Source organism: Aythya marila (genome assembly GCF_965140915.1).
Source record: "Aythya marila genome assembly, chromosome: 9".
NCBI lineage: Eukaryota > Metazoa > Chordata > Aves > Anseriformes > Anatidae > Aythya > Aythya marila.
In genome coordinates this window covers 8,411,782-8,439,253 of record NC_139050.1, presented here as the reverse complement: position 1 = coordinate 8,439,253, position 27,472 = coordinate 8,411,782, and the positions used below count along the sequence as shown (strand labels likewise).

At 46.6% G+C, this 27,472-nt stretch overlaps 2 protein-coding genes across 9 annotated transcripts in view; both read left to right on the top strand.

The window, feature by feature from the left end:
- Nucleotides 1-19,562, top strand: part of ST6GAL1 (ST6 beta-galactoside alpha-2,6-sialyltransferase 1) — a 43,182-nt gene extending 23,620 nt beyond the window's left edge. For 4 of the 8 annotated variants that reach the window (XM_082767642.1, XM_082767647.1, XM_082767644.1 and 1 more), the window contains 6 exons: nt 5,005-5,133; nt 6,150-6,831; nt 9,968-10,065; nt 13,463-13,564; nt 14,631-14,805; nt 17,009-18,860. In XM_082767642.1, the coding sequence (XP_082623768.1) occupies nt 6,201-6,831; nt 9,968-10,065; nt 13,463-13,564; nt 14,631-14,805; nt 17,009-17,250 (1,248 nt within the window). In that variant the 5' untranslated portion in view covers nt 5,005-5,133; nt 6,150-6,200 and the 3' untranslated portion in view covers nt 17,251-18,860. Of the gene's footprint in view, nt 1-183; nt 325-5,004; nt 5,134-6,103; nt 6,832-9,967; nt 10,066-13,462; nt 13,565-14,630; nt 14,806-17,008; nt 18,863-19,105 lie in introns of those variants that run through there. The other 4 variants (XR_014318147.1, XM_082767648.1, XM_082767643.1 and 1 more) reach the window with 4 other exon arrangements.
- Nucleotides 19,563-20,430: 868 nt separating this feature from the next.
- Nucleotides 20,431-27,472, top strand: part of LOC309881454 (G-protein coupled receptor 35-like) — a 46,470-nt gene continuing 39,428 nt past the window's right edge. Inside the window, exon 1 of the mRNA XM_082767434.1 lies at nt 20,431-20,537. The gene's annotated coding sequence lies outside the window, so the exon portion shown is untranslated. The remainder of the gene's footprint in view (nt 20,538-27,472) is intronic.

Sequence of the window (27,472 nt, the reverse complement as noted above, 5' to 3'; positions counted from 1 at the left end):
TTGAGTATTATTCTCCTATACACAGCAGGCGCTTGTCAGCTGAAGATCCTCCCTCTGCACGTGCTGAGGTCTCAGAAGGGGCAAGGGGTCAGGACTGTCCCTGGTACTGTCACTAGCCATTATGTTGGCGTAGCCGTACTGTACAGCTGTGCTAACTCCTTCCTTCCTCTCTTGGTACTTCAGGACTGAAGATAGCCCCTGTACACACATGCTCTGGAAGCGTGATAGCAGCAGGGCTCCCATCTCTGGAAGCTGCACCCCAGTGCTGCGGGGCACACCGCTCCTGTTATGAGGAAAAAAAAAACAGCAAGGAACTGCTGAGAAGTAAGTCTTCTCTGTTCGTCGAATTGAAATCCATGCAGCTGGATTAACAGGCCAGGCTACACAGAGTGTTAGAGAGTTTCTGAAACCCAGCTCTGCAGGGGCAGACCTTTAGCTTTAACTTTAGCTTTAATAAACGTGTTATCGGCTCTCACCCTGATGTACTGAGTCTGTGAAAAGTACAGTTTCTTCCACTGCAAAATGGCACAGTCATAGTTTGTTTACAGCTATAAAGATTCTTGATAATTCTTCCTTTTTTTTTTTTTTTTTTTTTTTTTAATTCCCCAGGACAGTAATAGGATTTTTTTTTCCCTCTGTTTCCCTGGGAATATCACTTTAATTTGAATGGAGGGATTCGTGCCCTGCAGCTCTGTGTCTTCCCCCTTCAGGTATCCTCTTCTTTTTACACACTTCGATGTGAGCTCATGCTGCTGGGCACTGTTCCTTCACAGGCTCCTTGCAGAGGCTGCTGGTGGAGGGAAGGCACAGCACTGAGAATTTACAGAAAATGAACACAAGCTAAAAGGTGTAGTTGCAGTGTAAAATATTCTTGTGGGGGGCAAGAAAACACTCAAAAATCATCTAGCAAGATCTGGGAAGTAAAGCTTTACTGCCTTGTATTCAGTCATGGTAGAGTTGTGGGTACAGATGGAAATAAGCCACGCATAAGTGAAGGAAATCTGGAAAGAAATTTAAATGTTGTATATCCAAAAAAGACTGAGGAACAACTTGCTAAAGTATAAGGTTTTTGCAGGTACATCAGAGGCAAGAAAACTACTGGCAAATGATACTGGTATATAAATGGAGGTAGCAAAGAGAAGCATGGTAGGGCAGGTGATGTTCCCTGCTTGTCCCATCCCCAGAGGCCACACCTCTGGAGCTGTCTTTTAAATTGAAGGTGTTATTGACATGGCTGCTGAATACTTTGAAACAACTTGTCTGCACCAGCATTTCTAAGGGGCTGAAATGTGGAAATCCTGAGTTGCAGCAGCCTGTTCACTGGGTCCCTGACCCGGAAAAATGGGAGGTAACAAACAGGATGAGACATTTCAAAGGGACTGTGGTGAGATCCATTGTTTCAGACCAGTAAACAAATTAAAAAAAAAAAAATAACGACAGTTGGCAGCTCTAGTATATGTAAGAATATGTAATGGAGAAGTCTCATCCTCGGTTTGCAGAAGAGGACGTTTCAAATCTATTTGCCTCTTTCCTCTTTTTTCATTTTAAGTTTGCAAGCCTGTAGAGAGGGAAGGGAACTTGAGTTTTCAAGTTTCTGATGAGATTGCTCACCAAGAGCCTCAGAAAAAAACCTAAGCTGTCAAGGGATAAGAAAGTTCCTGTCCTGGATTAGTAACTGCTTGGTTGGTAGGAAGCCAAGCGGTCAGATTTCACAGCACCACAGGACTCCTGCAAGGATTCACTCCCAGATCTCTGCAGTTCAGCAGCAATAAATGATCTGAAGAGGAGAGGAACAGCAAGGTTGTAAGCACGGCTTGCTTTGTCCACAGGGGACTGCTAAGACTAGAGGAAAAACCGGGAAGCTGCAGAGCGAGCTGGAGATCCCAGGTGACAGGGCAAGGGATGTTTGTGGTAGCAGAGGTGCAATAGAGCTCCTTGGGTTTATTCTGTTCCTGACCTCTGTGTGATGGGGGCAGCTCTCTGAGTTATGCTTGCAACACACTGTGAACTTCTCGCAGACAGCGCAGAGCTTGGGGCTTAGAGACCAGCCATAAAGGAAATAGAAGCAGAGGAAGTTGTGGAAGGAGAGCAAAGCAGCCTGGCTGTGGGGCCACACGGCCTGAGCTGAGCGTGCCAGTGCCCTGGGCCTGTGCCCAAGGACATTGGTGACATGCAGGGGGTGCTGAGGGAGTCGGCTGGGATGGCCAGAGGTGTGGAGAGGCAGTGCAAGGGGAGAGTGAGTCAAGCAGGGTGCAGCTTGGAAGAACACCAAGCAGAAAAAGGAGGGAGTTGAGAGGCACGCAGCCATGGGTGAAGGCAGGAGGTGTGCTGGGGAGCAGTTGGGTTGGCTGCTCTGAGCCGGAGAGAGGAGGGGATGTCCCTGCACAGAGCAGCACTGCAGGCTGCATCACCCCCAGCTGTTCTGCACGCGGGAGGGGGCTCAAGATCAGGCAAACAAATCTGTGTAGGGTGGGCGTTAGTATGGCCGATGATACAGCTGCAACCCTAAACATTTCTGGAAGCTGGGTGTATATCTGGGAGAGAAGCATATTCACATGTTTGCCCATAGTTGCATGGTTTCCATATATATCTGCTTCTGGTCGCTGTAAAAAACAGGTGAGAGCTTGCCAGGCTTTTTGTCTTAACACAGCGAAGCCACCATCATAAGCACTTCTAGGGCAGATCTGCTGTAGGTCGTGGAAGTGTGGATTGCCAGCTGTTCTTTGCCCGACTAAGGCAGCTGTTCTTTCCTACCACTCGGCAGACAAAACCACCGTGACCTCGGCTGGTGGGCTGCATCAGGACGTGAGCCTCCAGGCTGAGAGAACGCAGGAGGCAGCGTTCTGACACTTCATGTGTTAAGACCTGAGTTCAGTAAGGTACTTGAACATAAAAGTTAAATAAAGGAGTGCAGGTTATGATGTAATTCCCTGCCTGCCTTGACGATGCAGCATTGCTTATTTGCTCTCTGCAGAGGGCTAAAATTTAGCCCTCAAGAGCTGGCTGCGTGGAGCTCGCCTGTCCGCTGATAGCGGAGCTGATGCAGAGCCAGACTGTCACCTCCAACGAAGCACACTTGTGCAAAGCACACTGACACAGAAGTGCTCACAAATGACTTACCTGCAGGTCTTGGAGGAGAGCACCACTCGGGTGCTATCCCAGCCTGCCCAGAAAATAAGTTGTCTTCCCTCTTGGCAAAAAAGACTCTGCCAGCTTACAAATCAAAGCAGAGTAACTGTTTCCATTGCACTTATCGAGGTGGGGTTGCACCCTATGAAGTGCTGAACTGAGTTTTCCACGTTCCTTTGTGTGGCCTGGGAAGAAGAGGTGCTGCGACTTGTTCAGCATCTCCTGCTGCAGGGCATCAGGAGAGGCATCCCAGCAGGAACTTGCACTGAGCTTGGACTTCCCATAAGATCACTCGTCGAGATGAACTTGCTGCTCCTCTGGGTGATCCTAGCCATGGGAAACAAAAGCTGACAGTACTGAAACATGCCTGCTGTGGCTGCGATCTGGAAGCCTGAAGTTTCGTGGAAGTCAGCCCCTCATCATGTGTAAAGACGTAGAACAGAGTCAGGGTGTGGGGCTGTGTGACGTGTGTTCAGAGGGAGGCGTCTTGGAGCTTCGCGCTGAACTGAGACAAGACGGCTCTATTTTGGTGTTTCTGTTTCTCTATATATAGATTTTGAAAGCACTGCTGTCTACATTAGGGCTGCTCGCAGAGCCCGGGGCAGGCTGGAGGCTGACTCAGCGGTGCAGTGCCTCGTGCAGCACCCTGCCTCTGCCGCGCTGCCAGCCCCTGCCCGCACCCGCTCCGAAGCACTGCAGGTCAGTGCAGAGCAGCAAAGAGGGGGCGAAGCATCCTGCAGTGACCACGACAGAAAAGGAGCTGCGAGCAGCATGGGGAACCTTTTATAAGCCGCTTGTAAGAGAGGCTGCAGTGAGGTTTCTTATCTCCTCCCTGCACACACGCTCCTTCCCTATTTGCTGGAGCTCTGCCTCCAAAATGCTGCCGACCAAAAAGACCTCAGCGTGCCTTTCTAGCGCTTGCTTCTCAGGCAAATGAAAAACCAGGTGGTCTGTCAGGGTAGAGGAAATTATGGCAATGAAAACTAGAATTACTTGTGCTTCTTGATTTATTTACCTGTTTGTTTATTTGTTTCATGGTTTACGAAGTGGGGGTAGAAGAATGCCTTTTAATTGTGGGCTGCACTGTGACAAGTCAGGATGATTAATAGACTTAAAAGTAGTCAGCACTGAGATACATGACTAATTTAGGACCTAATCCTATGAACTGGAGCATTTGTAATTTAGCTTACAGGGTATTCTACTGACTCAGTGTTCCTGCAGAAGCAATTTACTTCTTGAAATGCATCACACTGTGTGAAATCTTCTCTTGCTGTGTTTCCTCAGTGGAGTGAAGCTGTGAAGTCTAAAATACATTCTTCTGGACAGTGTTCTGTGAGGACCTGTGGATAAAGTATTATGCAGTAAAGTAATCTTTCACACTACTTGCTCTTACTTGCTTTGAAAAAGCAGGGAGTCTTCTATGCCATTGCTTTTGAGGAGTGCATGAATCACAGCAGGCAGCAAGATATTTCCCCAGGAAAAGTTACCTTTTTCTTTTTTTTTTTTTTTTAATATTATTTCTTTGTCCCTGTGCAATGTTCATTGCGTATCCACACCTGGAAGCAGCATCCGTCGAGAAGGCTGTCAGTCTGGTGGGAGCAGATAGCCTATGAGCAGGCTCCCACTTTGGCTGAGGCTAGATTTCCGACTAATAGGGAAGATGAGTGGTGAGCAAAGTTTGAACCACTCATTCTGAGTGGGTGTTTAAGCTTTTAAAAAGCCAGTGTGTTAGTAATATTTTCTCCGCTGAGCATTCCATGCTTGGCTAACAGTTTTTATGGGACTGCTGTGCTTAGCTGAGGAATTTGTGTTGATCTCCAGAGCCATGAGGTTCTTCCATAATAGTTTTTTTCTTTTTTTTTTTCTTTCTTTCAGGTGTTTCTTGAACTCTTCCATGTGTCACACAACCGTTGTGTTTTGGTATATCCTGCTTTGACTCCTGGCCGAAAATCTGCCAACAGCCAACAATGACCTGAGCTGAAGACCTACTGTTTTGTCCAACAGGTAGTATTCGGTAGTTGGTAGCTTCTAATAAGTCACAGCTTAGCATGGCTTGCTTTCAGCAACTTGTCCAAGGAGGGAGTTGGCACTAGTGCCTTGACTTGAGGCATGGTCTGCATGCATGCCTGCCTCCCTGGGTGTGCCGGGAGGCAGTTTGTGTGAAATGGTTTCACTGGAAAATGTGGCTTTGTAGAAGAGGCATGAAGGCAGAAACACAAGAAGGCAGAAACACCCGAAGGCCATCTGACATGTTTTCTGTTGGCAGTGTTTTTCCATGCCAGAAATTTTCTGTTGGACGTGTGTAACTCTCAAGGTGTTTGTGCCTCAGCACGGTTCCTACACTGGCCCTTTGTGCTACCTGGGCTAAGTTCTCCTGCCACTGACGTGCCCCCTTTTATTACATAGGATGGGAGCTGGAGGTGGCTGCTTAGATGAGGTAACACATAAGAGGACAGGTAGTGCTGTATAACAGGGTTTGGCTTTACTTTCCGTAGGGCTGACATAGATAGAATAATGTCTATCAGAGGACATTTATAAACCCAAACGTGCTGTGGATTAATTGGTTCCCTGCAGCTGTTTAGTGAGGTCTCGCACTGAGAGTACACTCAGCCCACTGCAGATTTGCAGAAGTTTCCTATGTAGTCACCAGATGTGTCAGTGTTGGGCTGGTGAAACTGCTGGTGTTCGTGAACTCGCAGGTTTTTTCCACTGTGATGTGTCTCCTTATATATGTTTTGTTAGTGTTCGGGCCTGTGGTCAAGTGGAAGCTCAGTTTTGGAAATGCTCCTGGTGGGATTTGGATATTGACTGACTGGGATGGGAAGGGAAGCCAATGCAAGTCCGTTCATTTGATTTTTGAGGTGGTGGACTTTGAAATGAGAGCTTTACAGAGACTGAAATGTTAAAATTGCCCCTCTGTTCTCTCTCTCCCCTCTTATTGCCTGCACACTTCTGCTTATAACTTTACACATAGGCATGCGTGTGCACGCCCCCTGACCGAGGTGTGTTCCTCTCTCCAGGACCAGCTTCCTGCCCTGTGGTAGTTGTCCCACTTGGATGCAACGTACACTATGGTTCACATCAATGTGTTGAAAAAAGTTATGTGTGGTCTTGTGGTGATACTGATAGCTCTGACAGTTTGCCTTTGGAAAGAGACAAGACGAAGCTACTATGTTCCTTTCAAGACTGAGAACGATGATTCACAGATTCACAGGACTTCAGAAAAGTGGAACCTACTTAAATCACAGGACCTTGTCCATGAAGCAGCTGGCGGAATGGGTCAGATGCCTAAAGCTTTGCTCAGTAACGAAAATAAAGTAAAAGGCGGCATCTCTGGAATGGTGGAAAAGTCCAAGAAAGCATCAGACTATATGAAGGTATGGGATAAGGACAGCTCATCGCAAAATCTTATACCCAGGCTGCAGAAGGTCAGAAAAAACTACCTGTCCATGAACAAGTACAACGTGACCTACAGTGGGAAGAGGAACGCCGTTAAACTCAGCCCAGAGCAGCTGCTGTGCCAGCTACGGGACAGGGTGAATGTGTCCATGATACATGGATCAGACAGTCCATTTAACACATCCGAATGGCTGCGATACCTGCCGGAGAAAAGCCTCAATGAAACGGTGGGCCGTCTGGGTCGCTGTGCTGTTGTGTCCTCAGCAGGGTCTCTGAAATCATCTCATTTGGGACCAGAGATAGGTTGGTATTTTTCTACAAGGATAAAGTCATCAATACTGTTCTATAACTTGCATTGAACAGACGGGACCTAGTGGCGTGTTCTTACTCTGCTGTAGTCAAAGGGGTATTTAAAATAAATTGAAATATTTTCCTTACAGTTCTGCTATAGTCAGTGAACATTACAGCATAGGAGAAGATGGGAATGATGATGAGAGATGCTTCTCTGAGTGTTTACACTGCACAGTATAGGCTGCATTACGACGCTAGCTGATGGTGCCTGTGAGCATTAGACCTGGGACAAGCCTTGGCCATATCTGCTGGCATGAGCAACCACTGATGGCAGCAGCCACCTCTCAGTGGTAGAAATAGAAACGATTTTAATACAAAACAGATGCAGTCTCAACTCTGGAATCTTGTGAAGATTTGATTATGGTGTAATACTGCTTCTTCAGAAGGAAAGCAGTAAGTAGAAACATTTCCCCAAATGGATAAGCCGCAAGGGGCTGGGTTTTGTTGAGAGGACATGACTTATGTGCAGGCAGTTCCGTTCTGGCTAGGCCTTTTAATTTTCATGATCATGTCAACATCACCAGAGGGCAGAACTACTATGGATACCAGGAAGTCTTGGCACCTCAAGTGTTTGTTTCTTGAGGGAGTGTGGGATGTGTTGAGTAATGCCAGTGTGCTCATTTCACACTCAACAGTCAGGAGCTTTTTTATTCAGAAAGACATCTGCGGAGAAGGAAGTAAAAAAAGAAAAAGAAACAACACAAAAGGGGGAAATAAAGACACAGCCCTGATCAATCTGCTCTAGTTGACCTAGTGTTGGGCAGAGAGGCTGGATATAGGCAGTCTTCAGAGGTCCCTTCCAACCTCAGTGACTGATTGTTGTTCGTGGCTTTTGAGGAGTGATGCTGCCTCACTGAGCCACGAGGCAGTGGCTGCGTTTGGGTGGCCTGCCAGATGATGGTCTGTGCTGTGCTGTCTTCTTGATACGTTAGGAAGTAGGAGGGCATGTTTATCTGAAGTTAATACAATAATTCATAAATGCTGAAGCATCAGTCTTATAGCGTGGATTACAAAGAGGTGTGTTTTGATGCTAAAGCTTACAGAAAGCAGCATGCAGGGAAACCAGCTCTCCAGCCTTCAGCTCTGGGTTTTGTGCTCGACAGAAAATTCGTCTGTGCCTGCAGGTCACTCAGCTTTCTTCACTCCTTATTGTTTGAGGGTCAGTTGAGATTCACACTGTGCTAAACTGACTGCAGGAGTTTTAAAGCCTGTGGTTGTCTCTCCTGTAGAGATTGTTTGCAAGCATCAGTGTGTTCATAGGCTATCAGCTGGATCGGGTCCCCTTGGCCTGTACTAAGCTGGAAGTAGCCTTCATCCTTTGAAAGAAGGAGACGGATAGCCCTTTGATGCATTATTGATGAACAGCATAGGAAAAGCCTTCAGAATTGTGGTCCCAAGCTGCTAGGAAGGGGCCGAACAGTCTGAAGTGTGTTAAAATGTGCTGAAGGAAGCAATGAAAAAGGCATTGTCAGTGTTAACCAAGGTAGCGTTGCCTCCTGATACAAATCGTGGTTGACAGGTGGTTGATGGAATTGTTTCCACCTAATAAAGAACATTTGAGGCCAGGTAGGTCAATGCCTGGGAAGTCAGACATGGCTTTTTCTTTGAGCACCTCCCTGGGCTTGTTTAGGTTCCTCCTGAAGTTCAGTCCCTGAACGTTTCTACAGAAGTGACCTGATCTCTTGTTTAACACTCTCCTCTGACCCAGCTGGCTTGTTTCCAGTGGTGTCCATGTTAGGCTCCTGCATGTCAATACAACAGCTCCTTTCTCCCTAACGAGACCCCTCGGGAGCCGAGGGCATTGCAGCGGCATGTTGTACCTCGGTCGCAGTGCTGCGAGCGTGCTGGATGTGGAAAGCAGTGTCACTGTGCCTGCAGTCAGTCTCCTCCTCTGCCCCTGAACTGCAGCACCAGGCTGTTCCAAGTCACCAGGGATGAATTCTGGAGAGGCCACTGTAATGTGCCATTAGCCCCGCTGGTGCCCCAGGCGAGTGTGCCTCCTGCTTCAGTCCCAGACCTGACCCCTTTCGCTTAGGTGATCATCTCTGCTAATGGTTCTGCACAGTTTTGGGTGCTCGGAGCCTGCTCTCACTGCAGCCCCTTCAGCTGGGCAGTGTGAGTAGTGAAGGATGCAGGAGTGTGTGTGTAGTTTTCCCTGACACGTGTTGGTGTAGGAAAAGCCATGCTTTGATTGGAGGAAGGTGCCAAAAAGAAACTAAATCTGACCTACTTAAAATGAGGCATTTTCCTAGATGTTTGGAGAAGCACAGGAGGCTGATCAGGTATCATTCCTACAGTGACCAGGAAACGCCTGCTCTGTGCAATCACATTAGGACAGCAAATGAGCAGTAGTTGGTGTAGGGAGGTCTGGTGGATGGGAACAGGAGATCCTGGTAGACGGGCAGCTCTTGCCTTACTGGCTTCTTGGTGCAGGCAAAGGTTACGAATTGCCAGGTTGCAGTGGTTGAGTGCCTGCAGCCAGGGCACCGTGCTGCCCCAGGGGGTGATGCCAGCAGAGGAGAATGCAGTGAATCCCAAAGCGTTTAGCAAGCCGGGCCTGTTAAATACACAATGATGGTTTTATTTCTGCAACGTGGGAGGTACCCTGGCCGACTGAAGCCAGCTTCATTTGCCTCTGTGATCATTAGACACATTTTTCAGGCGGGTAAACCTCCAGGCTGCGAGAGAGGACAGTGCCTCACAGTTATTTCCTAAGTCTTTATTTTGCAGCCAGCCACATGGTAAATCAGTTGTGCATCGGTCTGTGTCCCCGTAGTGTTAGAAAGAAAGAAGAGGGGAATGGAGAGACACCCTACACTGTCCTGTGCAGTGCAAATACTGCGGCTGCTCTCTGAACCTGCGAGTGAATTGTGCTTTGAAAAAGGGGATTTCTAAAAGTGCATTGATCATGGAGCTAGGCTAGCACTTCTTTCACAGCATCTGGGCTGGTACTTGCAGTATTACAGGGAAACTCTCCAGCAACTAGCCAAATTGCATGAGAAGTGTGGGTGAACAACCTACTGCGTATCTCCCCTGTAGCTGCAGGAGCAGCTGCTGGCTCACTGGCTTCACTCTGTTTTCCTTTCAGACAGCCATGATGCCGTCTTGCGGTTTAATGGGGCTCCTGTCAAAGGATTTCAAGAAGACGTGGGGCAAAAGACAACGATTCGTCTCGTTAACTCCCAGGTGGGTCTGATGAACGTGCCCAGATGGACCGAGAGTGCCACGACTGTGTGCTTCTCTGCTTGGGAGCTGCATGGCAGGGAGCGGCTTTCCTTCTAACAGGGGACGCTGGCAAGTCCTCTCCGCATTGCTCAGATACCTTCTGAGGTTACTGCAGTTAAATTACCAGGTGCTAGAAAATGCCTGCTTGCATTCTACTGTAAGACCAAGGTAATTTGGTTTTCAGCTTGGCTCTTCCAAAGCCCAGCTGCACCCTTGCTGTTGGGAAGTGGGAATGTGAGGCACAAGTGTCACTGTAGCTAAGAAAAGACCAACCTGCATGAAGCCACAGTTGTGCATGCCCCAGAGACGGGTATGAAGAACAAGGGGAGTCTGTATGGTTTAAAACAAAACAACAACAACAACAAAAAAAAACTTTTCTGCCCAGAGATAATGCAATTAATGCATTAGTGATGTTGTTAAATGGCTGAAGATACGTGGCAAAGGACATACCTTTAAAGCTGTAGCTGCACACAGCCTGGTGTGAGCTGGGGTCCCAGGACTTCATGGTAGAGCACAACAGAAGGTGCCTTGTAATGCAGGGCATCCCTGATGGAGTGCAGTTCTCCGTGATGCTTTGAGAGCTGTTCAATATGAGGCTGTCTCTGCAAATCTTTCTTTGGACTTCAGAAGACTTTGAAGCAGATGCCCAGTGTTTAAGAGCCATGTTTAGTGATGCAGCAGGGTATGTAAGCCCCCTGTTGAGGAGCAGAACGAGACCCATAGCAGAGGCTGTTGTTGCTCTGGGTGCCCTTAGGAGTGTTTGCACTGTGCTTCCATGGAACTGCTGCACCTAATGTTTGTCCACTTCTTTTGGGGAGAAATTTTCAAGAGTAGGCGTGCAGAGAGAAGAGGAAATCACAGTGTGCTGGTGAGAGAAATAAACACACAATTGTGCCCAGGGACCTGGTGCAGCATAGCAGTGTGGTGGGGGCACTGCCTGACCCAGGAGCGGGGACAGAGGTGATGGGGACCTGAGGGGCTGAGCGGGGCAGAGGGGAGAGGCTGGCACTTGGCGCGCCAGGACCAAAGAGGCATCTTGCTGCTCTCGTCCCAGCACTCAGCTCTGCAGCCAGCCAATGGTGCCCTGGTTCATTTTAGGTGTCTTCAAATATATTCTTGCTTCTTGCGCAAATGCTGGGTCACCGTCTGCCCGGGTGGCTGTGCTCTGTCCTGCTGCTTGCTGCCTCTCGGTTCCCCTGTGCTAAAACAGGTCTCAGACGTGGGGCATGTCCTTGCTCAGCCAGTCTTTTTTTTAGCAGACACATCTGGCTGCTGACATCCTTCCTCAACTCTGTGTGACCTCTGGGTGTTTTATCGTTTCCTTTGGGTGTATGTTTTACAATATCAGATAGCGTTATTGGTTAAGAAGACTCTTTCTGGAGAATGTGACCATTGCCTCATGGTGATAAGAAGTCATTAATCAGTGAAAACCTGTGCATGACCTGGGTGATCCCAGGCTTAGCTGCACAGGGAGGAGGGCGGCAGCCTGCCTGTAGAGGTGTGTAATATATAGGTGTAGCCACATCATTACACTCCATGGAGATGTGCCTGCAGCCATGGTTGGCATTTTTCAGCTGCCACCATTCCCTCTAAACGGAGATACCAGCTTAGAAAACTTCAATTACGGGGCAAGCAAAACTGTTGCAATTTCTGGAGGCTGAAGTTACCTCGAAGTGTACTGTGGGTCTAGCTGCTGCCCAGGGCAAAAGATGCAAGTCCCTCCGTGGGAGGCATCTCCCTTCAGGAGTTTCTAAGGTTGTTTAATAACTGTGTTAATATATTTTCTACAGTAACCAAAATCAAATTGATTGGGGAACAGTACCCTCTCGGTAGTTTGCTCACTAGTCTCTAGGACATATCAGGGGCTGGGTGGTTTTAAAAGCAGGGTCGGGTATCTTGTACTGAACATCTGTTAAAAAGGGGAAGATTAATGGATTGATGTCAGTGGTGGGGGAGAAATTTGGGATCTTCAGATCTGGGGATAGGCTTGTAGGTCAACAAGCTTCGTGGATGTTCTAAATAAAGAAGTCCTTTAATATTACCTTGCTTATTTTCTCAGACCTTCGCTGTTTCATCAGTACTGCTTCCTTTAATGGCATGTTTTCCTGCAGTCTTATGCAAAGCATCAATTTGTGCTGGGAAAGGACTTGCATCTTACAAAAATAAGGGCTGAGGACGCTGGGGGGGGGAATGCCAATGTCATTATGTAGGACACGATTCCTTTCTGCAGAGATGGCCAGGGAGCAGAGCACCTCGCTCCTCCCAGCCCTTGTTTACAGCTCGTGGCTGGCTTCTCATTGCAAGGGAGAGCACTGCCTTGGCTGCGTTTGCTGTCATTGGCACTAACGAGTCTGCAGGGAGGAGAAGGAAGGAGATAGCACATCAGTGAAATGAAGTAAGGTGGTGATGGGAAAGAGGGAGCATGCTTAGATTGTGGGGCAGTGGCTGCAATAGCTGGAGGGAAGGAGCTTGTTTTGATATGGTCGATTGTACCAGGAAGACAGGTGCTGTATTAACAAGTTACTTGCTAAACAAGCTGGCTAAATAACAAATCTAGCTAGGAAATAAATAGATAGAACCACTGAAATGAAAATGAACCACCCAGGTGCCTTGCCCTGTTTCTGCCCTGCGTGGGGCTGCATCCCACCCTTGCTAGGAGGAAGGGCAGCAGGCGCCTGCCGCCGCACTCACCCTGCCAACCCTGCTGCTGCCAGGGCGCCCGCAGCCCTGCGCTGCGGTGTCAAGGCGTGCTGCTGCCCAGTGACCCAGATCCTGCTGCTGCTGCAAGGAAAGGAGGCCGTGCAGCACACGTGGTCGAGGACAAAGCCTAATCCACCAGAGCTGAGACCAGATGGAAGGCAGCCCTTGTTGCTTTTCGAGTAACAGACGGGCTGGCTGCAGCATCCACATGTGCTGGTTAATGGGGATGGTCAGGGAAACGCTCTGCTGCTGGAGGCAGCCTGGATGCTTAAGGATAAATTGAGTAGACCTTAACAAGATCCTTGGAGAACATGGAGACAGATAGGAGCTGATTTTTATGACATAGCTTCTCTGGGATGTAAAGATCTGCGGATGTGTGTTATGCTTGCATGTAGGGAGGGCAGCAGGTCAGCCCCTGTCCTCAGACACCGCTTGCTTTTTGCTGCAAACCTGTGCTAGCGCTGGCTGTCGGGGGCTGTGCTGGTCGTGTCTGAGCTCTCAAGGGAGATGTGTCCTCACCTCCGTCCCGTGGGGCTCGCTCAGTAACTGGTGGTGGGGTGGCTGTGGCTCTGCTCGAGGAAGCCTCGCTGCTTAGCCACCTGCAGATGCTGGCAGCGGTCTGTTTGTCACCGTGGTGTGTTTGTTGTTGTCGTTCAAGCTTGTCACCGTCGAGCAGCAGCAGTTCCTGAGGGATGCGCTGTATAACACTGGGATCTTAATTATCTGGGATCCAGCACCATATCATGCAGAAATTCATGAGGTAAGGCTGAGTTTTCTCTAAATAAAATCAGATGCAAATCTGTTGAAGTGCAACTGTTAACTCGCTTCCCCCTAATGTGGGCAACCACTCATTTTAAGGCCATTCTTGTTCCCCCCCCTTCATTGTCATGGCTGTATCCATACCTACAAGAGCATCCCATGCAGCTCTGGTCTGAGGGGAGCATTTGCCTGTTCCTGGTACCTGTGCAGGGCTTCAGGCTGGGTGTAACAGGTCACTACATTGACTTTCTCATGGGCTGGTGCCAGCAGCAGGAGCCCACCAGTGGCTACAGCTGTTGCAGCCCCCCTGTGGAGGGATGATCTCTCTCTGTTGGCTGCTGTAAGGTTTGCTGCTGAGAGATGCTTGGGTATTTAGAGGCACCAGTCAGACATAAGAGGTACTTGATGCAGTATGATTGGATTTGAAAACCCTCTGAAGATCTTAGCAAATGTCACCTCTCTGTGTTTGCTAGATTTTCAGTTCTGGGTGTTGCAATCCCTTTAGCATTCGCTTTGCTTTTTGAGCACAAAAGGGGGCTGTTTGATAAGCGATGAGCTGTGGAGGCTCCAGGTGAAGCAGATAGGAGTGAATAATCCATTTTTTACTTTTGTTTTAAGCCCTGTCTGTAGCTGAGAGTTTTTTTGCCCCTCTTTGCTCTGGACTGCATTTCTTATTTTCTCACCAATGTTTATTTTTTTGCCTAGCCCCACCTCTCGAGGAGATGTAAGGGTGTATGTACAGCCTGGTTATGAGTCAGTGAAAGCAGGATGGGATATTTTTAGCGTAAAAAAATCTATCAAAATGACTGTAAGAAAGCAGAGTATTCCTAAATATTTGTATTGAAAGTGGAAGTATCAAGATGCAAATCGGTTCATACTGTTTGAGACAGCTGTGCTGAGGACACTTGCCTGCAGCATGGGGTGCTTTGTACTCCAGTGTGGAGAGGGGCAGGGGGTCTGTATCGCTTCAGGCAGATTTCTCAACCTCATCAGCTACTGGGGTTTTCCATCCGTTATGTGAAAGAGTGTGCTAGTAATAAATCTGACTTCTTGCTTCTGTTTTCCAGTGGTACAGAAAACCAGACTACAAGTTTTTTGAAACCTACAAGTTGTATCGTGTTAGACATCCAGAGCAGCCCTTCTATATCCTGAATCCAAAAATGCAGTGGCAACTCTGGGATATTATTCAGGAGAATTCTCTGGAGCATATTCAGCCTAACCCCCCATCTTCGGGAACGCTTGGTGAGATAACTGGCTTCTAAACTTCATGTTCAGTTTGCAGAAACTCTTCAGCATACCCTTTTCAAAGACAGTTCTGGATTTATGTTGTTCAAAGGCTTATCAGGCTCAAAGGCCTGATTGTTTTATGCCAGAATTTAAGCATCCTATCTTGAAAGTATCAGCTTGGTTGTGTTAAAATAAGCAGTTTGCAGCACACTTCTGGAACAGCAGCTCTAAGCGTGGCCTGGTTCCATGTGGAAACAGGAGAGTAGATAGCAACATCGAGATGTTCTCTAAGATTTCTAGCTCCTAAAGTCAAAGCAGTGCAACTGCACGGCGGGCTGAGAGGAAGGATGTGGCTCATGCAGGCTCAGATCTTGTCAAAGTAATGTATTTATCTAGATGAAGCCTAAGTGGTTACCTATTTTATTTGTGGAAAAAAAAAAATTATATATATATAGCTAAAGGCTTAATGGGGTCCTGGGGATGGTCAGGCTGAATTGTTGCCCTGAAAAGGTCAGTGATGCTTCCCCCTTATCCAGCATGCTAAGATCTTGTTTGTTAGCATGCTAAATCCAGCCTTCCATTGAAGAGGCTCGCTTTACATTCTGCTGTTGCAAAGCTTTTCCTTCTTATCAGAGAGCAAATCTCACGACCATTTGAATAAAAAGAAGTGAACTTCTCAGGATCCCACAGCTATGTTGAAGTCACAGCACAGAAGCGTGGTCTTGTTCCCCACGTGGACATCAACTTGCTGCACTTCAGCCACTCCTGCCTCTACTCCTGTCTTTGCCGAGGAGCAGGCACGCTTGAAATCCATGTAAACACGAGTCACTCTTATTTCTGCCAGTTAAAGCCTATTTTTCTTCCACAACCTTGCCCTTGTCCTGTACCTATTACATCATTATCGGGATATGCGCAAAACAGTTGCGTAAGAATACAGTCAGTGGCTTCAGGGGCAAAAACATTTTAACGTTAGGTGCTGTCCCACTTCAGACAGCAAATTCCTCTGTGGCTTAGCTGTGGCCAGGTTGTCTGCTTGGTAAAACAAGTAACTTCACCGGGCACAAGGGAGCACAGACATGCTCCAGTTTGCAGTTCCAGGTTTCTTGGAAGGGTCAGAGTAACTGAAAATTGTCATTTGGAAAGGTGGATGAAAATATTTCTAAAATGTAACTTAATAAGTGCTTTCACAGATGGGTTCTCGTAATGTCTTGTAAACTCCTTGTTCCTCTCATCATTGCTCCCAATGTCTCAAGTCTCAGCTACTGCATGGCTTTCATGTGCTAGTACACATGGCTGCTATTTCCCTAGTATACTTGTGCTATTTCTTGCACTTCTTCAGCTCAGAAAAGTAGCCAGTCACAGGATGGCTGAGGTTGGAAGGGACTTCCAGAGATCACCTAGTCCAACCCCCCTGCTCAAGCAGGGTCACCCAGAGCGTGTTACACAGGATGGCATCCAGGCAGGGTTTGAATATCTCCAAAGAGGGAGACTCCACAACCTCTCTGGGCAGCCCGTTCCACTGCTCTGTCCCTGAACCATAAAGAAGTTCTTCCTTATACGGTGATGAGAGCTCCTATGGTTCAGTTTATATCCCTTATCCTATCATTGGTAAATATGGCTTATATGGCCTCGGGTAAATATGGCTTATTTCAGCCAGATCATGTCTGCGCCTAGCACTGGCATCAGTGGGCTCAAGTCATTCGTGTGTCTGTCAGAAGACACAGGAGGGCAGCACTGCTCTGTTCCGAGGAAGCATTGTGAGCCTGTTCCATGCCTGTGCATTTATACCAGGAGCCATCTCCAAGCAGGGTCACTTCTGGATTCTCTGCGTTAAAAAGAGGCAGATGGGAGAAGGTGAAGGAATTCTCTCTGCTTACCCAAGCAGGTTTGAGATGGGCTGTTTGGTTCAGCTGAGCAAAGCACACAGCTGGCAGACACCCACGGTTCCGTGAATATCTTGGTAAATGGCAGCACTCTTAAAAAAATGTCCTTGTGGCATGACTGTCATCCTAATAAGCAGTCTGCTCTAATCAGGTCCATCGGATGGGGCAGAAAACAGCTCTGTCTGGCTAGATTTTTCTCCCTCTCACCTGAACCCCCGAGAAAGGAAACCCTTCCCATTGGAGTGGGATCCTTCATGCCTGGCCATCAGTCTCACCAAAGCGGTTTGTGAGTTTTCTGCTTTGAAACGGGGACGTTTGTTTCTTTCCCTCCGCAGGCATTCTGATCATGATGACGCTGTGTGACGAAGTGGACGTGTATGAATTTCTCCCTTCCAAGCGGCAGACTGACATTTGCCACTACTACCAGAAGTTTCACGACCGTGCCTGTACCATGGGAGCTTACCACCCTCTCTTGTTTGAGAAAAACTTGGTGAAGCATATAAACCGGGGCACAGACGAGGACATTTATACGCATGGGAAAGTTACTTTGCCTGGCTTCCGAAACGTGCATTGCTAGCAAATCAATTTTTAGTGCGTTTAGAACTTTATCCTGACTGTTAAAGCACTTTTTAAATCTGGGTTGTGAGATTTGTTAAGTCTAAGCACTGGTGTGTTTTGACAGCTCTTCCATGTTGCAATACTTGCTCTTGGGACTTCGTTGCATAACTTTTCCAAACCGTAAGGCAGTGCAATACGTTGTGGTACGTCCACACGGTATCTGCATGAGCCACTGCAATAAATTTACTCCTTGTGGAGCAAGGCTCATGCGGCCGGTGGAGATCCCTGTCTTCATCTCAACTGCTGATGGTGTGTGGGAAACAGAGGAGATGCTTTCTAAGCAGAGATTGCACAAGCCTGGATAAATGCTGATAAAGTTCAGGTTGCTTAAAGGGATTATGACAGCTGGAAACCTGGTCCATTGAGAAAGAAGGAACTTACCATAAAACTCATTCCCATCATCCTAGAGCTCCTGGGAGCAGGGCTGATTTATGGAAACACTGTCAAAGCTGGGTATTGATAAGCTAAAATCTTGGTTCAAAATATTTGATTTTACAAACAGTTAAATAACCATGGCAACTTCCTTTCAAACTGTAAGACTTTTGAAATCATTCAGGTGGCATTTTTGGCAAATCAGGAGGGAGGCGACTCACGATTCAGTGATTTGTGCAAGATATATTTAGACTTTTTAGTTGTTGATTTTTTTTAATAATTTTAAACATATTTTTTTAACATTTACTTCTCCAATATAGTTTTGTGCTTGGTACAAAAGAACCCTTATTTGAAAATATTTTGGGGTTGATGTTCAAAGGCACAAATGGGGAAACTCATTGGAAGCTGGTACTTCTTTCCAACTCTGCTGGTCTACCTTTGTAATTATTGGCAAATTATTTTCTGGCATGTTTTCAGTAACAAAAATGCCACATAGCTGCTGGCCAGATGATATCCAGTTCTCTGCAAACTAACCAAGGTAATCTCACAGCGTTTTTGTGCTTTCTGAATACATAGGGAGCAGATGCATTGCCTCCATTCTTCATCAACACTGGGGACGGGGAGAGTGTGCTCTGCTTGTCATGCTAAATCCCAGGCAGAGCTGAGGAGGGCACCTTTTCCCTCCTCTTTATGAGACAACTCTCCTGTGGCGTCATGGTGGAAGTAGCAGCTCCACAATCTCTGTACTTCAGTGAGAACACCTTCTGTGTCCTTTTCCATACCAATGTATTTCATGATGTCTGTAAAGAAAGCCTTTTCTTCTGTTTTGAATAAATCCTGTGAAGTCGCTGGCCCATTCTTACCTTGGTGAAATCAGTGTAAGTATTGTTGTTCCTGGGACTTGGGGACTTGGACCGGTCTTGCAGCAGAGCAGGCAGAGCTGGAATGGGCACTGCTGACATGCTCGTTTCAGGGAGCCCATAGCTCTTGTCCAGCTCTTGGTGAGAGTGCTGCCGTGGAGCCAGTGCTCTGGGGTTGAGAAGAAGCTCTAAGGCTGGCTTTCTGCATGTTGGCCTTTTGGGATGGATTGGATCTGTCACTGCTTGTGCGTTGTATGTCATGAACATATATTTGTCCATTTGTTTGTTTTATATTATAATCCTTACACTGTTGCCCACAGCCACTAAGGACAAGAATGTAGTGAAGCCCCTGTGCAGTTCTCTCTTGTGAAGGATTCATTTTCTTCCTTTATGTTGAACTGCCAGGGAAAGGAGAGAGCCAGCAGGCTTTTCCCAAAGTGGCTGTCTGCTCTTGCCATCTCAACTTGTAGCATGTAACAGTCCTACCTCTGGCCCTTGGTTTAAGGGACTATCTGTCACAGTGGTTTGCCTTCTTAGTTTGTGTTTAGTTGGGATTCAACCTGCTTCTTCCTTTTTTCTTAGGTGGTTTCATTTGTTATTTCACACAACCTCATTTTCCCTCATCTTCCCTGTTGGGATGACCTTGGGCTGCGTGATAGATGGATGTTCCAGTGCTGTGGAGGAGCAGCTGTGCCTGAACATGGCTCTGCGAAGTCCTTCTGGTGTTCTCGTGGGGGTCTCCTGAACCAGCTTCTTCTCCTGCAAGAGAAAAAATGCCACACAGGCTCCCTGGGGTCTTTCAGAGCCCTCAGTTACTTACTGGCAATAGTGTTGCACTCAGCATGAAATTTCAAACATGCTAACAATTTTAGCTAGATCCAACATATAATTCACTTATGCAGTAAACATTTTTTACGGGAATTATGACGGAGCCTAAAATAGGCCAGTGTTAACCCTCTTTTTTTTTTTTTTGGCTGTATAGATACAAATCTGATATAAATTGCAAGTGATGACGAGTCTGGTATTTAGAAGAGCCAAGTTTACATGAGTGGGCAATAAAAGCTAGGCTGTAACAAAAGCCTTATGCCTCCTACGGTGTCTTTCTAAAGGTTTCCAGACTTTGAACAGCTTACTTCCTACCCATGTGCAAAGCAGGAGGAGAGCAACGCTGGTCTGACAAAACTGCACGTTTTTGTTGCTCTTGTCATTTTGCTTTTACTAAAGGAAAAGGGGAGAAAAATCCCAGAAATTCAGATTCTATGTAGCTGAGTCAACACATACATCCTCCTCACCTGCCCCAGATGAGTATAGTGGTTGATTTGCAGCTAGATCTGACAAGGCTTATCTGTTTTATCAAAAAACATGGTTAAAAAAAACACTCCCTGGAAAGAAACACAATCCCCCTCAGCCAAATATTCCTTTTGTTTGCTGTGTGTACACTCAAGTAAAGGTACAGCCACAGCTGAGAAGGGTTATTCTTCTCTCTCGCATAACGTGAAGGTGACTCTTTCCAGCCCTTTTGATGTTTGTTTTCACTTGCAAATTTTACCAATCTAACAGGGAAACATCTTCACTTGTTTCAGGTGATGATACAAGGCACAGCATAGGAAAATCAGATACTGTTTTGGAGCAGATTACATGTACGTGTGCATGGCTATGGAGGTGTTAGATCGTAGCAAACACACCAGAAACAGTATGCCACAGAGATGGAAATGCCCTGGTGCATTTGCAGGGCAGATGAACATAGGAAAGAGCCTGTGGATGGCTGTGTAAATGTTAACTGGTGTCCCGAGAAGGGAACTGCCCCAGCCCCATGGGTAGCATGCTGACACCTGGAGCTAACGAGCTAACTGGGTTGTAGCAGGAGCAAGCTGTGCCTCAGCTGCTCTGGGGCTCACTCCAGGTGAGGAGCAGCCTCTTTTCTCAGGGTCTGCACGTGAGGGCTGCTCTCTGAAGAGGGAGTTTACAAGGAGGAGGACATGCCTGTTTGTAAAATGTAGATGAAGGAAAACTGGTAAGTGGTCCTCTTAGCTCTGTTCTTGTATGCAAATATATTTTTTAAACTCAACAAGCTGCTTAGCAGCGTAAACCTGAAACTTTGTGCGTGAGAAGGGCGAAATTTCATAAGGAACGCTTCGTTTAACAGTCAGGTCAGTCTTGGAGCTTCTCCTACACATAGCACTCTGCTACTAAACTCTGTTCAAGGTGCAGGGAACAACACTAATTTGGGGAGAAAACTTAAGCAGTGTGTATTTGAAAAAAAACTTCTATTCAGAGTACATTCTGGGAGGACTATATCTAATGCATTTTTTTTCCAAATAATTCTCCAAAAGCCAGAGAAGATGCAATCTTTAAGGGCATAATGCTAAATTAACCTCTCACCTCATTTATTTTCTGTATGAAGTTGACCATGTTAGCTAACATAAGGGGACACACAGTTGTGTGTCTTCTTATTGCAGCTGTTCTTAAATTCAGAAGCCCAGAAGGAGAGGGGAGGCTGTGCCATGTGGCTAATGTGACACCGAAAATGGTTTTCGGTGTGATACAAAAATAGATGGTGAGAGAGAAGGGGAGGAGCAGAGGGAGTTGACTGAAAGTGCTTTAGTTTGTTGCAAGTAACTTCTGGCAGGAGCTGGATCTCTTTAAACAGAAACAGAGATTTCCCAAAATGCAGCAAACTTGTTCTGCGGTCTGCATGCCAGTGCTGAGCGTGCTGCCTGTTTTGAAGGTCAGTGTGGACTGAAAGCTGTATTTCTGGGAATAAACTCAGCTCGAAATGACTGTGTGCCCGTTCATGCAGAAATCCTGCGGTGCCCTTTTCCTGCCTGGCCCTGGAGTCCTCTACAACAACAATAGTATGGCACTTCCATGAGCCCACTCGATTTTAAACCCATGACAAAACACTCTCAGTAGATGACAATGGCTGTTCTTCAGGTCAGAGAAAGTTAGACTCTTAGCCTGGGCAGTTGTGGTTTGCAGTTTAAAAGAGCTCTAAGATCTCCAATGGGTTTGTGATGACCCTGGGGTGGAAAGCAGTTTGCTGTAGGGGACCAGCAGGAGCTTACAAAATCCCTGTTGCAGACGGGCACCGTGTAAGCACAGCAGAAACTGTCTGTGGAGGGCTGAGCTTCTGTCCCCTTCAGCATGAAGAAATGGTCTGCGGTGTATTAGTCCTTCTTGTCAGTGCATGGGAGCCTCAGAAGGAGGCCTGTTACACCAGGGGGATTGAACCGAGTTGAGCCCTTGACAGGTTCAGCCTGTAGGCCATCTTTACAACTAATCTGCTTCAGTCTAAAATACTGAATATCTGAGTCCTTCTCTGGTACTGAATGAGTAAAAGGAAACTCAGGGCTGTAGGTGGTGAAAATAATACTAGTGTTTGTAGCATTTGTTTTAATTCACTAAACAGAATAACAGAACTGGTGTGCGTGAGAGTAGGTTGTACTTTGTTAAAAGCCGGTTTCAGCTACATCCAGCAAGATAAAAATAGGAAAACTGAACTGCATGCCCTAACTTGTGGTTTATATATTACCAAATAGGTGTTATTTACAGTGTATGCACCATTACTTAAACATTAATCTTAACGAGAGTATGGAGGGGGAACTTAGCTTTTTCTTGCTCGCCTAAGTATTCCCCGCCTCTTCATACATGCTGAAGACCGGCATTACTGTTTTAAAACACTTCTCAAAAATGTAGCCAGATCTTTAACTGGGATAAATCAAGGAAGTTATAAATCATTTTCACAAGCTGAGAATCCATTTCCCTGAGTTGATTTTTTTTCCTCAGTTATCTTGATGAGTGTTATGCTATTTGATTTTCTCTCAGCTTACCAAGGTACGTGTATATTAAAGGTCAGGCCATGTTTCCTAAGAATACGTGGGTGAGGGGGGCATTTACACTTGAATTTAGGAAAACAGGTGGAGCAAATGGTTAAAGCTGGGCCTTGTGTGGCTAGAACAGCTGCAAAGCAATCTGCTATTAGGGCAGTGGAGTTTTCCAGGTAATTTAGAGGCTGCTGGCTCATCCCAACTACCAACCAGAAAGTGCATTTTAAAACTCAGTTTCATGGCAGAAGAAAAGCCGCTTCCCCTTCAATTATAATTATACAGGCTCTGTGAATGGGGAAGGTCCTAGCTGAAGAATTAAGGGGAAGTGATAAAACTCCTCTTGTTAGAACTGAGATGCTCTAAGCATTTGTAACAGGAAGCAACCTAACCTTGTTCGCTAGCACTGTCACGGCAGATAACTTGAGTCTGACCAGATGTAACCATAACTGGTTGTCTATAGACACTCTTTCCTTCTTTATAATGATTAACAGATCTAACTTGCATGAATAAGGTAAGTATGGTGGTCTCCTATCTGTATTTTTGCTACTTTAAATTCTAGGCATTGTTTGCATCCGTGAGCAACTTGGCAGTGCAATAGTCATTTGGGATTCTTGCTTTTGAGTGGTGTGAGGTAATGGTACGGCTAAGCTGTGTATCCTGGCAGCAGGTGTGAGCTCTGTTTCAGATGGCCTCCAGTTCTGCAGGTCTGCAGTGGGTACAGGGATGCCAGGTGTGTGAGTGCCTCTTCTGTGGCATCACTCTCTAATGTGACACCCATCTATAAGAAGGGTTGTAAGGAGGACCTGGGGATCTACAGGCTTTGGAAGTGCAGAACAGGCTCATAGCAGAACCATGAGAAGATGCAGACTGCACAGAGAGAGTAGGGTGGGTCATTTGCTCATCGGGCTCCTCGCATGCTTATTGAGGGATGCTCTGGACTGCTGTGAAGAAAAGCAATGACAACAGAGCTGTATGCTTATTGCTGTTTTCTCAGTCAGAATATTTTTTTTTTTTTTTTGGGGAATTGAAACAGTATTTTCTGGTTTTGAGATGAAGCAAGTCCCCTTCACTCCTTGTCTTCATCAGTATGTGACATTCTGGTTAAAGCCTATTTCTTGCAGAAAGCTGGCCCTCCTAGTTTCCAAGCTGAGGTCTCAAATGATAGCCGTGGCTGAGTTGGTGTTAGCTGCCTTCAAACAGCACAGATGGGATACCAGACCTGTCCCTCGCAGCACCTCACAGTCATTTCCATGATCGGTTTGTGCACAGGTCTGTGCTGTCCCTGTGGCCTGAGGGGTGGACACAGCACCTCTTGATCTGACCTGGCTTGGTTCTCTCACCAAGTGTGGGTGGCACAGCTGTGACAATGGCAATTCTGGGCTTTTCATCTCTTGCTGAGGCTTGGTATGCCTGTCCTGCAGTCGTGTATCAGTAGGATGGTCAGCAAAACCCGAATGCCAACCATGGCAACTCTGCTTGCCTCGAACTGAACTGTGACAATTTGGGCAGGAATGAGGTGTGAGGGGCTGCTTCGCATCTGACTGCAGATGTTGGTGAGGGAAGCTGATAGAAAGCCTCAACATTGATCTGTATTCATAGGTGAAGTTCACACAGTCCTTGCTGGATTAGCTTCTCGTTGATCCTACCCAAGATCTGCTGGGACGTGAGCATTGCACTGGGTGGGGTGGGCTGCTTACCTGCTGCTCTCTGTCATCTGGTTCACGGCAGTGCCAACCTTGGGTTTCTCTTCCTAGGAGTGTGAAACTCAGAACAGTCCCCCTGTGCCAGAACAATCAAAGAGCGTCTTGCAAGCAGGAGGGGGGGAAGTTCTCTTCAGATTTCTGTTTTCAAGACGTGCAAGGCAAACAAAGGCAGAATGAGTCAATGTGGATGGGGCTGGGGTACACAACACCTCCAGCTGGGGACTGGGCTTTGGTGTGGGTGTGTTGCTCCAGATTTCGCGGTGAAAAGTTCATCCAGCTCTGCAGGTCAGTCGCTCACCCAGACTGTTGCCCTGCGTGTAATACAGTAATGGTATATGTGGTAGAAAATGTATTTTTTTTTTTTTTAACTGCAGTGGAAAAAAATAACAAATACACAGCCTTGGTGATACACATTAATAAGGAAGTGGCATATCAAGAAGTTAGATATTTTTATCACTGTTTTCCATGAAAGGGACAATACAGACAACTTCAAATTCAATCACTTTTTCAGTTCTAGGGCCCTGCTATTGGTATTAAACCTAAGCTTGTGTTATCCCTTGCTCCCTCCTGCCTCCTTGACCAACTCCTGTCACCTGAAGCTTGTTCACATCCACTGTGAGAGGGTAGAAAGGCTTCCTGTGACTCAGTGGGTTGTGGATCAGGCCCTTAAGCTCATGTGATGGCCGAGATTTGGGAGTTTGAGAATAAATTAATTGCTAGCATGTGGAGAGCATCTAGCTGTATTTTTGTTTCCTTCTGTACTAGTTCAGACAGTTCTTATCTAACTTGATTGCAAGAGTCTTTGTTTTCAGGAGACTTCAAGATTTGGCCACATGATACAGTTTTGGGAGAAGATGTGAATGCACAGAGAGAAAATGTGACTCACAGCTGATGGCAAACAGCATCTTCTAGCCTGCCATTGAATTCCCATGTCACAGCCCTCATAGTGGGGTGCTCTTAGACCTCATCTTGTTATGTGACTGGGGCTTATTTTCTGTGCAGTCGAAAATTTGTGTGTCCAAAAGCTGATTAGCTTTTCAAGCTATGTTGCTAACAATGCCTCTAGCCTGGTGCTCTGGAAACAAACATCTCCACTGTGTGTTAGGCGATAATATAGAAATATAAATGATTTTTTTTTTTTCAGCTCAGTGTCTTGAAACCCTGAAGGTTTGTTGCAGTTGGATCTGTGTCGAGAACAAAAGAGCCTTCAGAGACTGGAAGCTGATAGACAGTTTTATTCTTTTATTTTATTTTTTTAAATTTTAACTTGAGAAATCGATGTCCATCAAACTGCATGCTTCTATGCAGTTCCTAAAGTTAATTGTGAGGGCGTAACACCTTGGGAACCTTTTAGAATAGGTCGGTAGGAGATCTCTAGAGATGGGCCATGTCCTACTTCTACGTGCAGAGAAGTAATGCGCAGAGTGCCTGCTGTTCACTCGTAGAATTGGAGGTTTCATTTTGGCAAAGGCCACAGCAGTACCCTGTTCCTGTTAGACTCAAGCAAACAGCTTTGAGCAGGAATGCGTTTGGTGTGTAGACGTGATGCAGGTACTGCTCACTCAGGTGATCCTTTGTCTCCTATCCAAAGCGTGCATGCCGTGAGCTGCAGCTCACCTTTCCCATTGCCCTACGGTCGTTTCCTATTTTCCTGTTTGAGGCAAAACTGGGACTGCAGTTGTGTGAGTGTGGCACAACTCTGGGCAGGCAGCAACCAGTGAGCGCTTTGCATTTCCCAGTCCCTGCAGTCCCCAGGGACTCCTGTAAGGCTAGGGGACATGGTGTATGTTACAGTTCTCTGTGAATCAGCATTTTCCCCAAAGCTAGACACAGTGGCCTAATTCCATCATCACTCGTTATCCTTCCCACGTTGTGAGCAGGTGGTTTCTGTAGGTCTGCGTTTGGCATTTCCCTAGGTTAAGCCATATGAAAATGCTTTGTTCAGTAATCTTCCAGCATAAGCAAAAAAGCATCCTTGGAAAAGATGATACAGAAATTAATAAGAGCTGAGCTGATGCCATCACCTGAGGTCACACTTGCTTTTTGCAAAGTGTGCTTTGCTAGCATACCCCCGCTGTGCCCAGCTGCAGCTGTGTGGTCACAAGAGAGCTGAATAAATAAATAAATACAGGAAAGTTTCAAAACTGGGCCTGCAAAACCATCTGCTGCAGAACCACCACTAACTCAGTCGCTGAATTCAAAAGCAGCTGGGAATGCCTGAGCATCTACTTCTGAGGTTTCTGGTGGCGATGAGGCTGCATTTCAAAGCTCCTCTGTGGATCAGCAAAAATACAAACATTTTGCTTTTTGTTTCCAAGGTGAGCTGAAGCTGCAGGGGCTCTGTTACAACACCGCGTATCGCAGTGCTTCGGTGGGCATCAGCCATGGGTGACTGCAGTGTGACCACTGCACCAGTGCCTCCTCGGGAGTCACTTTGAGCTTGCTCTCTCAAAGCGTGCTCTGCACAGTCCCATGCCACTGCTTGCTTAACTTTGAGTTAAAAATTTGCTCTCTGTTTACCTAATAACGTACCTCTGGCTTGAAGAGTGAAGCCCCTGATGTGGAGGTTTCCAGGAACCAGCAGCTCTTCCTTTGAAGTTGGAAGGTGTGCGCTCCACCAATGGCAGGGTTTGGCTTGTGTTTGCTTGTCAAACAGAAAAAAAAAATAAAAAAAAAAAAACAACAACAAGAATGGGAGAGCTGTAAAATAAGTTTCAGGAAATTATATTCAAACAAGTGAGTAAATAAAGAATCAGTCAGATACCTAATGACCAAAGTGCCTGCTGTGCCAGCTTGGAACTCCAAGTCCTGATTGGTGGTCATGAATGTCCCATGTCAGTGCAATTTTGCTGCAGTATAAATATTTTAAAGCCATTTTATTGAACTGAATACACTTCAGAAATCCTGTAGTGCTACAGAAGTTGTTTCCACTTACAAACCTGAGTAACCCTGTGCCCGATGTGTAAACCTAAGAGGTTCCTCTCTGTGCCAGATGTGAGGATGCAGCACTCCACCAGGAGACTGCAAGAAGCGATTTTGTGCTGCTTTGCCAGTGTGATTCTCACTTATCAGATTTACAACGTTCAGCATGATTTAAGAAGTTTGTTCCTGTTCTGCTGGGACTCCACTGGTTTTTATTGCCATATGCTGTACGCTTGCACAAGGGGAAGAAGCAAAAAGCTGCACAGTGCTGCAGTGATGCTTATAGCTGCTGCCTCTGGGGGTAACTTTACAGGGCTCTGCTGTGTGCTCTTCCCACAGCACACACTTTCCCCTAATAGTGCGGTATGTGAGCAAATTGCATGCTATATTGTGCTGCTGATGTTTGTAAGTCTGATGCATGTATAATTTGAAGTCTGAGAAAGCTCATCATTTTTTATTGGTAATAGATCAGAGTATGTTGTCAATGCATAAGAATT